The following is a 12,512-nucleotide window of genomic DNA, read 5'->3' on the forward strand; positions in this document are numbered from 1 at the left end:
GAGGAGTTTGTGGCACAACTTGACTAGAAGAAGGGATCGGTTGGTGGGACATGTTCTGAGGCATCAAGGGATCACCAATTTAGTATTGGAGGGCAGCGTGGAGGGTAAAAATCGTAGAGGGAGACCAAGAGATGAATACACTAAGCAGATTCAGAGGATGTAGGCTTCAGTAGGTACTGGGAGATGAAGAAGCTTGCACAGGATATAGTAGCGTGGAGAGCTGCATCAAACCAGTCTCAGGACTGAAGACCACAACAGCAGCAACATATAAAATATACGCCAAGAGAATAACAGACTTCATTAAACTACGTTCCAGTAAAATGCAGCCGAAATTGCACCACAGATTCTTTATCATGAATATGCATTCTGTCATTTACAATCAGTTATCTGCGGGAGTATACAGACCAATGCTTCGTTACGCGTGGCAGAACGCTGGCTACGATATTGGTGAACCAGTGAACAACTTCAAAAGTGTCATTGACGTGGCGTTCAACACTGGTATTATAGAATGTGCAAATACTCCATGCGATCAACTAGCATTTTTTCACTGTGCGTTTTGCAGTCATTCGTATTGCTCGGAGCATTTTATTGACATTCGCCATTTACATTTATAGTTAAGATTACTGCATTGCGTATGGCGTCTAGAATTACATCTACAGTGATATCTATAGCATGACTGCAGAGTTTCGCAGAAAAACTACACCCACTAGCACATTCAGAGGTACATAATGGTCCTGTAACCAAACGTTCATACAGATCTATTTGTTCGAGCCCAAGTACCTTCCTGGTAAGTGAAAACCGGACTGGTAGTCACCTATGCGATTCACAAACATTTAGAAGCATTTATTGTACACTTGGGATAACAATAGACACAAAGGTTAGTTGCACAAATTACGTACTAGGCGGGAAAGCTATGGGACTGAATGGACATTGAGCCACCCTCTTCTATTAACACTGCAAATTCCAGTAATTAACATGTCCAAATGGTGAAGAAATGGCACGCAAGCCACGAAAAAGAAGAATCCCACGGTTTCATGGAGTTGAAACATTAATCTTTTTAATACAGTAAGTAAATTTCACAAAAGCAGGAAATCTACAAAAATATGACAAGAGTGATGGCAAATCCTCTGTGTTTTATTACCATTATCGCAATGCATATTGCAAATAGAAATTCCTAAGATCAAACCATTTCGTGTATGTTGCTACTTACAACCTGAGAAATAAGATCAATAAAAATAATAGTGCTATCTCTAAAGTGTACCAGAATAGAACTATTTCTTATGCTTTCTAAATTTAGAGATGTTAACATGAAGTAACTGATGCATTTTTTTATATGCAGAATACAGTTGTCCTGACAAACATTTGGTCATTGCATATGGATAAAGACCACTGGGGCGATCCTGAAGTGTATCGACCAGAACGTTTCATTACTGAAACTGGAATGCTTAGAGAGGATGATGCATTCTTACCATTTGGTCTTGGTGAGTTGTAGCTAATTGAATAAGTAATGGTAACATAAATTGTAACTGATATCTGACAGCTTCAATTTGACTTTCAGGTCGACGTCGGTGTTTGGGGGAGCAATTGGCAAAGTTTTGTTTATTCCAGATGTTTGCTGGAGTCTTGCAAAAGTTTCGTCTTGTTCCTGCTAATGGTACTGGACTGAAGCACTCTAATGTTGAGGGCATTAATCTTGCACCAAAACCTTATGACATTATTTTCAAACTTCGATAACATTGCAACAATTGAAAAGTATTATTACTTTCATTACTGCAACAACAACTAATAGACGAATATATATATGTAAATTAGGCTGACAATTCTCAGTGAAATTAAATTTCATTAACTTAGTTGCATACCAAACCTTTTTTTTTTAAGTTTGTGAAATCGCACAACAGTGTTCAAAGGAAAGATGAAAAGTGGATATAAGGTTGCTAAAAACTTGTTATATGCGAACAATAAGGGGAGTGTTTACATATTTCCTGGTATCAATATGTAAACTATAGGTGTCATCTAACGATTAAATTTTAATTTGGCTTTTTTAAATCCATTCAGTAACGTACTTAACATTTTAATTATGTGTATCTACACTCAAGTAAGTAAACCGAATTATATATGTCAGTCTCAGTAACAATTTGTCGATCATAAATTCCGCTATAGTTGTAAAAAGTATTTATTTCTAAAAAGGAAAGCATACCCACTTTCAGGACATAAGTCCCATCTCCAGGTGCATCTACAAAATTTTTAAAATGAATAATAATGCCTATGCACCTGGTTAAGATAATCATAGGTAAACAAAACAAACAGAAACTCATCGAAAAAACTCTATACCGACACTACAATTTGACTCAAGAAAGAATGTATAACTTAAGTTAAAATAGTTTACAGAATGTTAAAGTAGTGCATCCCTGGTAGAAGACATGAAACAGGATATCCTCATCAATCTTAGGTCTGCCAGAAAACCCCTCACAGAGGAAGACATACATAAAAGGGCAAAGATTTCCAATTAGAAGAGCGGAAATCTCCGTTACCTAGAATAAGGTATGGAGAGAATTGTAATTTTGTCAAATAAAGACATGGTTGGAGACTGCGGCTGTTATATGAAAAAACTGTTGGTGCTTTCATCAAAACAAATTATTCATTTGCTTCCAGTTGGTTGCCCTAGGAGAAACAATAATTCACATTTACGAATGTGTAATCAAAATGATTGCCCTAAAATTTGTGTTGGAATGTAACTTACATGAAATGTACATCTGGCACATTTGTTTTTGCATTCTTATTGCAATGAAATACGTTCTCAAGGATTTTTGTATTTCCATAGTTCCAAAACCTACACTACTTTGTAAACACTTTCGTTCGATCACAAGAGAATTTTCAGTGTGCTTCACATGTTTTGATTTATCTTGTGAACTGTGTATTTGTTTCCGTATGTTGCAAATCAATTTCTGTGGTGTACATTGAAAATTTATTTTGTAATCGAACGAAAGCAGTTTACAATGCAGACCAATGTTTGTGACTGCGAAAACACAAACATCCTTGTGAATTTGTTTCATTGCAATAAAACTGCAAAAACAATGTGGCAGATGGACATTTCAAGCAAGTTGCATTCCAACACAAATATTAGCGCAACCATTGTAGTTACACATTAGTAATTATGAATTATTTTTTAACTAGGGAACCTCACAGGAAGTGAATGTATAATTGTTTTGATGTAAGCATGAAAAAGCCGTCTGATGATGAATTTTGAAAAGTGAGAAACAGGTAATGGTACTTTTTGAGTAAAATAACCTAAAACAAATTTGTGGTTGGCTTCTGTACAATATCAACACTATGAAGAATTATCGACCTGTCATCCTAAATGTCCCATTACGAAACTTACAATGGTCCAGAATTAGGGGCCTGACATGTATCCACATGAAGACAGGTGGGCTGAGTTTCAAACACTGAAACGTCCAAAAAGGGTTTCTATAGAATGTGTACCTGCAGGTATGTGAGAAAAACAATGCAATCCCCTGAGTAACATTTGAGACTCACCAATGCTTCATAGACACACATCAGACTAGTCTGGAGCACAACCCAAAGTTGAAATGCCAGTGGAAGCGGCTGTGTATTAGTAACGGACTGCTCACGCCATCTCATGGGCAAAATTTAGATTAATGTACCAGCCCAGAACAGGACTAAGAAACCATAAACTCTAATCTGCTGCTGTGAAGCTAACTTCTCTCATATACCAACGAGGCATTAATTAAATATTATCTGCTCGTGTATAGATTGCAAAACCAACAAATGGGGTCACTGAAGAATAAAAGAATTCATACACAATGCTTAGAGAGTACAGTCTCAAATTGCCACTAATTTGCACATACACAAAGTTGTGGAACAATAACACAAATGGAAGGAAACCAATAAAGCACTTATAGCCTACCAGCAATTAAGCAGAAGCAGCTAAGTTAGAGCACTATTGATCACAATAAGAATATCCATACAATAAAATGTACACTTCTAATTTGATTTCAAAACTGTTTAAGAATTTTGCAGATGCACCTAAAGATGAGACATGTGTCCTGAAATCGGATAGTGCTTTCCTTTTTAGAAATAAATAATTTTTACAACTGTAGCCAGTTTTATCACTGATAATGAATAACAGTTGTGGATGTCCTGTGAAGAGAAATGTCGCTAACATCTGATTGCCATAGTATTCTATTACGGTAATGATTATGCAGTACTAGCTAAATGTATACTTTGGGATTACCACAGTGTATCACAAGTTCTTACACCGTGTAAATTTCTTTAAGTAAAAAGCAGTAGCTGGAAAACTTCGCATGCTGCAAACAGAAACTCATTTCTAGCGATTAACCTGGCAGACTGATGTACAAGGACAGATACCAAAATCAAACTGAATCGCAACACCCCATGTCACAATGGATATACAACACAACACAAAGTTGCTGTGCTGAGATATGCAACATCAACTAAGCTATAACAAGATATTCTCAAACAAAAGTTATTTCTTGTTCAATATGTAAAAGTTCATTTGCAAAGAATTCTCTGGATAATTAAACAATGAATTTGAATGCAGGTTTCCATGGTCATTGTCACTGACAATAAGTCATCAGTCTTAGACATATGGAGTGATGGTTAAAATTTTCAATCATTTTAGAATATGGTACGTTGTACACCATGAAGATATCCTTCAAACCAGAATAACTCTGCTATCAGAAAGTTTAATATTGCTTTCACCATAGCATTTAACTCTAATAGAGTTTTGTGGGATAGCAGAATAGATGAACAATTATTTTTCTTACTGGGGCGATTGACAGTCAGCCAACTTACAAAATCTAGTTTCCTCTTATTTCACAATAGAAGAGCAGAAGGCAAACTGCAACACATAAATTATGTATATCATTTTACCTTGCATCAAGTAATTCTGTTATGCACCATCAAAGCAAAGGTTTTGATTGATATGATTGGCTACAGCTGATGTGCATAATATTGCTATCAGAGGTCACAATATTTTAAAATTCATTGAGGCATAACACATTATGTGTAAATCATAATTTCACTCACTGACCATTACAATATTTGCTCAGGACTGAATCAGTTATACAGAAAGACATCTTAAAAAGGTACAGGGTTGAGATGGAGTGTAATGTATCCGTCACAGACAATAAAATGAGAGAATGAAATTACTATGAAGTGATGAACATCATGTTGATCACAGCAGGAGCTGTTGACTTTTTAGATTAATGATTAAAATGATCTTCCTGTTCTGACAACTGAAAGACTATAACCTGAAATTTCATATTTTGGTGAAAGTCAGGTGCAGAAATCATCATTGGAGAATGGAGAAGTTTGGACTCAGGACCATGAAAATATTAAACTGAAATGCAAGAAATGATTTGCATGCCAATAGCAGTGATAATTGAGATCCATCAAAAGAAAATTGGATTCCAGGTGAGACTTGTGGAAGACATAATTGCACGTTCAATAGCATGCTGATGGTGCAGGGTTATCATGTCACCAAATCATCCACTACCAATGGTTTAATTAGCTGAAATATATAAATTCCTCGTTTATATTATTACAAAATCACAGTGAAAGAATGTAATAAAGTACATTTGAAATTATTAAATTAATATTTTATTAAATATATTACCTCTTTCTCAGTACATACATTCAACAGAGCATACAAAGAGCAATAGATATGTAATGATTCCAGACTAAAACGGACATGAATGTTTTGGAAACGATTCATACATTTTTTTACAAATATTAACCTATAAGCTAGGGGTTAACTCACAGAAAAATGATTATATCTTCATCTTTAAATAATGATGTCTTACAGTAGATTTAGGTAACAACTGATATTGTCTATGAATTTATTACTGCAGAACGTAAAAATTTAGTGTCTAATGACACAAAACTAAAAGTTACGTGAATTTTTACATCTTTAAACCCAAGGTATAACATATTGCATTCTCCTTAAGAAATGCTGTATTTTTTATACTTGCTTCCCACCTTTAAGATTATTTTTATCGATGAAGTTGATATTTGGGTCAGAAACAATTACCACAACTATTATGTGTAACTCATCAAAAAACAGGTAACAGTAGCACAAAATAGAAAACAGTACTACTACAACAGAAACATCAAAAGTCAACAGAATCATTTGAATTCTATGTAGCACACTTTTCTGAAGTTGCGTTAACCATGATTATAATTTTTACTATGATCTAAAGAACAAAGTTGGGTAATACTAATGGTTCACAAATTGTACATTAACTTTTTATTATAAGATTACAAGTTTTGGAATCTGTTGTTATCTATATTTATTCTCTACCTTTATGACTATGAATAACAATAATCTGAAAGCACAATAATTCTCCATTAACTCATTTACTTCTGCCCAGCTGGTTTATTTCAAAGATGTGTTGAATGTATGTCACTTTTATTTAAGTCACTTCTGGTTGCCAGGTAACCATTTTCAATTTTTAGTTAAATTATTACTTTATTTTATGAACTACTCATTGCAGAAACTTTGAAAAGTTAACTCTGTACAAGAGCTGACAACACAGTTATCATCTTTCAAGCATTTTCTCTGTGACATTCGGGCAGAAGCTTGGTACTCGATTATGGTTGGTAATAAATGTGGTTGCTATCAGTTTGCACTTTCTGTGAGTTAGCTCTATTTATTTCGGTTATCTGAGGAGACTGATTATGTGCAAGGATATTCTGTTAAGTAATTCATGAGATTCTCGTATTCCTAGGTTAAATTTTATACTAATTGGTGTTACTGAACCTGCTACGAATTGTGGAAATGAACATGCACTCTGTGTCGTGTTGCAAAAGATTTGTGTCTTTGTGAAATCAGTAGACACAGGATGGGCTGCAGAATCAAAATTTATCCACTTAATCTGAATACTTATAGTCAGATCTGTCACCCTTTTCTTCAGTTTAGTTTATTCATAATTTTCTTTGTGTTGTGTATGGAATTTAGTTCATGTGATGTTGGTATATCCGACTTTTCGTTCATATATATTTGTGATTCCAAGGACTGAAATGTTGCTATGTTCACTTGATTTTGAAACAATTACATAAATTTTAATTCGCATACAACTTGTCATTTCTACTTTACTGACCATTTGCACGATATTTAAGTACAAACTGGTATACCTATTTGGCTGCTGCCATTTCGTCATCACTTGTTACTAGACACTAATTTTTCATCAGCTAACTGTTCCATATGGTAAAATTCATCAAATATTTCACGTCACAGATAACATCCACTATTCTGAGGATTACGTACTCCCACTATGATGCAATAATTTTTAGATAACATGGTAAGTCTTGACATGGATGCTGGTTGGAGGGAAACTGTGCGTGATGCTGAAAATGTGTATTTCCTCGTGTCGTACAAGCTATCTGGAATAGAGCATGTCTCGAGGTGTCTAGCATCTTGTGACAAACCATGCATATTCCAGTCTTTCAAACTGCAACATCATTCAACCAATTTTAAGTTATATCGTTAGCTTATATTCAGCGTTTCATATTTGACAGTTCTGTTTACAGAATGCAGTCTACTTCTCGCTGCACACTGAGGAACTAAAAGTTGTTCACTACAGCACTTTAGATATCTTCAGTCTCTTACTAATGATTTTCTTGTTCATTGGTACTGATATTACGCCTGAAATTTTCCCATTGCAAGATTAATGTATGTGCTGCTTGATTAAGCTTCTTTTTTCACACTGACTGTGTTGATTAATTGATTACTTGTGCCATAAATTTGTCGATAATGTGACATAGTTCTATGAAGTCAGGGCGTGATGTTTCTACTTGTACTAGGAGTTCAATTTCAAACACAGCAGCCACATTACAAAGGTACTGTCACTAAAACTCCTTAGGGCGTATTTGGTATTTTGTATTACTGCATTAGGAGAGGTATTGCCAGATAAAATGACCTTGTATAATTGCATATGCCTGAATATGTGTGACACAAATATGTAAAACCAGACAGATACACAAGTGAGACAACATATCACTTAACGTTTTTTTGAGCTATGCTACAGACATGAAAGTCAAACAGTACATAACAATAACATTCTAAATGTAGAGAATTTAGCGAAATGGAATGTAGTGCAGACATGAAAGAAGAATTTAGAGGAGGCGGAACCACAGACTACATAAACTAATACAAAGGAACACTGAAAAATGGAATATTGATAAACACAGATTTCCACAAAGCATTAAAATCAGTACAACAGCTACAATTATTATCAGAAGTACTACTGTAGGGGGTACAAGCGAGATTTATGACTGGATGAAGATTTCTTCGTAGAGTGAACGCAACATGTTATCTTGAATGAAGAAACATCTATAGATGTGTATATAATTTCAAGTGTGCCCCTGGGAAGTGTGTTGAGACCTTTGGTGTTCATGTTGTAGATTAACAAACATACAGACCATATTAATAGTAATCTCATACATTTTGCAAATGAAGCAGTTATTTGTAATGTAGTAGCCCTACTGTCTGAAAAGTATTGAGTCAAATCTTGATAATATTTTAGTGTTGCGAATCTTGGCGAAATGAAACTTCTTGCCTTAATAAGACCGTGTGCAGGACCGGGAATCAGAAATGGGTACTTTACTTTTGTGGCAAGTGTTCTATGACTAAATTATCCAAGCGCGACTCTCGACTAGCCTTCACAGTACCTGTCCTGCATACCTACTCCTGGAAGAAAGGATATATTGAAGCCATGCCCTACCCACAACCAACTTCTGTGAACAGGGGAAAGGAGGAGATAATGTACTAGAGGAAATAAAGCTAAGAGGGCAGGCGAAATTTACTGGTGCTTGGATAGCTCAATTGGTAGAGAAATTAGCAACAAATGACAAAGGTCCCACGTTTGAAGCCCAGTCCAGCACTCAGACTACCAGAAAGTTTTAAATCAGTGCACACTTGGCTGGGAAGTGCAAATGTTACAATTTGGAATTGGAAACGTTCCTTAAACTGCTTTAAATGTTCCCAAAATTAAAACGTTGTACTTGACTAAATGAAAAAATAGTGTTGAGTGTACAAAATGGCAGCGGCTGTTAGTTTTGTACACAGTAATTCTATAAATGAAGTTGCAAAATGTGAGGAAGAATTTGTCAGATGCGAAGAACTCAAAGGTCACAGTGATAAACAATGTACCTGCTGCTATTTCTATAGATATTACAAAATGGATGTACATATATATGCTTATATGTGTGTATGTATGTATGTTTCACTTCTCCTCCTAAACCACTCCACCGATTTCCACCAAACTTTGTACACACGTCACTCACTGCCTGTAAATCATGGCTGTGGGGGTAAAAACCACCTACCTAACTAAGGGGCGAGGAAGGAAGTGAAAAAACTCTACAGTCCCTTAAGCGTAACTACCCATACATTAGTCATCTAGTATTTGAGAATGAGAGCATTTAGAGATTTGCAATAACGTCTGTAGATGGTTTGAGACTTTTACGAAACTTTTTCTCGCTGGCGACACACAGAAAACCATGAACGGAAAAAGGTTATCACTTATAACGTTTTCGATGTTCATGAATCAAAACTGCCGCATGAAACATGACGTTTAATTAATTACTTCTTTCCTTCAGACAGTATTCGTGACGTATTTTGCAGACAGTATTTAAATATACCACTGAATGTACCAGCAAAATTGTATCATTTTACAGCACATACTTCAGCTGCGTCATAAAAATTATAGGGCGAAATTCGTTAAAGATACAGATGAAATATGTGTACATGTATGTGTTAAATATGTGTGAAATAAAATTTCACATGTGTGTCCGCTGGCAAAGTCACAGGTAAAAATCTACCCTAAGCCCCAGGAACAATCTCAACAACCAAATTTGGCACACATATTATTTAGAATCTGAAAAAAATGCTTTGGGGTAAGAACCAGCAGCCTCTTATTATAAAGAGCGTCATAATGTGGAAGAGAAGGAGGAGGTGGAGATTGACAGTGAGGGGAAGGAGGATACCTGCACAGATAGGGCATAGGAGGATACGGACAGGAGAGAGGGAGGGAGAAATGGACAGGCAGACAGGAGAGGAGGAGATGGACTAATAGAAGATCTGAGTAAACAAGTGCCTGGTCAACGTCAGGTACTCAGCTAGTCGTTAATGAAGTAACCGAAGAAAGCAGTGCTTAAACGCTAGAATACAAAATTGGGAACTCATGTAGAACATCCGAATTGCGCGCTAATCATGAAATAAAACCAATTGAAACTGTTGCTATTGTAAAACAGAATCCGGCGAAGGTAACGCGTGTATTAAATGCGAAAGTGATGTCGTTCCCAGCCTGAATCAGAAAATCTGGATACGTTGCAAATGTGAAAAAGATTTTCACGTATAGCTTTAATATTGACAACTCCATAAGCGAAATCATTAGGTAATTACTAGACGAAACTGAAACGCTAAAACACAAATAAAATGTTCTGTCTAAGACGAACACTCATACTAAGCGAAAAAAGTGCATTTTTTCAAAAGTTATTAGTGAAAAATGGAAACAATAGTCGGAAGATGGTCAGAAATATCCCATGATGGGTACGTAACACATTACGTCATTTCTGTTGAGTGAAAATAGACTCATCAATGAAAGAAAATATCAGGATAGGTACGACTTAGAAGTGTGAAGAATATTGCCTCACAAACACGTCGAAAACTTCAAATATTAAAAACTGTGAGCAGAAATGAACTGCCTTCAGTGATGAGACCGACACGTGCATGTGATAATAAAGTGAGTAACAGTATTAAAAGGGAGCGCTGTAAAAATAATACTCAGTTACAAAACCTAGGAAACAACCTTACGAATGCTGTGAAGTACGATGACGAAAATGAGCAAAACAATAAAGAAGATGTACCACAACCTGAAAAGGCTGTTAATTAATTGGAGGACACGGATGGGAATAAGACGACAACAAAGCTCGTGGTACTTGGCAGCAGTCACGAGTAGGGGGAAGTCAAAATGTTTCAAGAGTTAGGTAAGGACTATCAATTCACCAGTGCTTTTAAAGCAAATACTGACTCAGTGATGTTACATGTAACCTAGCCTCCTTGCGGTAAATCTTGATCACTGGCTCATGTAATAATGATAACATGGCGTGATAGAAATAGCTGAGACTACAACAACAGCTATGCAGTTAAGGAAGACGTTGCAAGTATTTCCTGAACGACATCACACATCAATATGAACATGGTGTCGCTCTTCCAGCACTTTGACCAGCCCTGGAAAATTTTTTATGTGCAGCGTGTGAATATTGAGCTTCAAAGATTATTTTGGTAGACAGATATTTCCCACATTATATTTACTGACACATTGACATTAATTGCACAACATGACACTCTCCATAGTTTGCACCTAAATTCAACAAGGAAAAGACTGTTTCCAGCGATTACTAAAAACGTTGCATGCAAGCAGGACAGCAATTACCTAACTCCAGTAACATTTAACACTCGGAGACGACATATTTTAGGATAAAGAGCAAAGAAAGTTACAGAGCAAATTTTTATTTTTTATTCGAATTTATCTCATATCAAATATATCATTAAGGAACGTGTCATGTAAAACTAGGGTGGATTGTGGTTTTAATATGCTGTAATCTGACAAGCCCTGTTATGGTTGCCTGTCCTCAGACGTTAGACAAAAATTATTTTAGTGACCAAAACTGATTAATTGTCTTAAATAACTTATTCTGTGTGGTAAACCCCAATGCTAGTTAAATAAGAGTAATAGGATGCTACGAAGATATCTATTATAAAGAAAATCATAGGAATTGGAAAATATATTTTGTACAGTTACAGCATTCAATTAATTCTACTGGTCAGACAAAGTTTAAGGTTAGCATAACACCTATCTTCTATGCAAATATCGAGCCCCATTTTTCAAGACAGGAACATTTAAATGATGGGTAGTGTCTAGCCCCTGTGGTAGAAAAATCTTCCATTCTCATTAGCACTGGGAACAGAGATCTCAAGGAGTAATGTAGCGGAACTGAAAACATTTACCGTTACGGTTCCATATTTTTCAAGCCGTGGCGCATACATCACCATAAATATACGAGTTGGAGAGCACGTCTGCCGCATCGATCTGCACAAGACTGCAGTCGTCGTGGACACGAAGTGTGATGTGCAGAATTTAACTGCACAGAGGACGTGTGGTAGCGTCCGCAAACTCCTTTGCACGACGTCCGTTCACGAAGCAAGACAATTTGCTTGCCCACTTGACAGATGCTGACACTTAACTCAAGTGCACGGTTGTAAGTGAGGACTTCGAAATGCCTAAAGCTCTATGGCGAATCACTGACTTGCTCTGCTCCCCGCAGAGAAATAACATGATTCTGGTTCAAGTGGCAGAATCGGCACTTTCTCAGACTAAGTTTGAGAGTGGTTGCTGAAAGCTTTGCCGGCAACGTCTCAAACAAATTATACACTTTCCTGCAATGTATGACATTTGGATATCCACGAGACA

At 36.1% G+C, this 12,512-nt stretch overlaps 1 protein-coding gene across 1 annotated transcript; it reads left to right on the plus strand.

Annotated features, from left to right (window-relative positions):
- Positions 1 to 1,362: 1,362 nt before the first annotated feature.
- On the plus strand, positions 1,363 to 1,759 carry LOC124796458 (methyl farnesoate epoxidase-like). The gene is made up of 2 exons (XM_047260681.1): positions 1,363 to 1,481; positions 1,559 to 1,759. The coding sequence occupies exons 1-2, from the start codon at positions 1,376 to 1,378 to the stop codon at positions 1,732 to 1,734; spliced, it is 282 nt and encodes a 93-aa protein (XP_047116637.1). The 5' UTR covers positions 1,363 to 1,375; the 3' UTR covers positions 1,735 to 1,759.
- The last annotated feature ends 10,753 nt before the right edge of the window (positions 1,760 to 12,512 follow it).

The sequence above is a fragment of the Schistocerca piceifrons genome, chromosome 4, assembly GCF_021461385.2.
Source record: "Schistocerca piceifrons isolate TAMUIC-IGC-003096 chromosome 4, iqSchPice1.1, whole genome shotgun sequence".
Classification (NCBI taxonomy): domain Eukaryota; kingdom Metazoa; phylum Arthropoda; class Insecta; order Orthoptera; family Acrididae; genus Schistocerca; species Schistocerca piceifrons.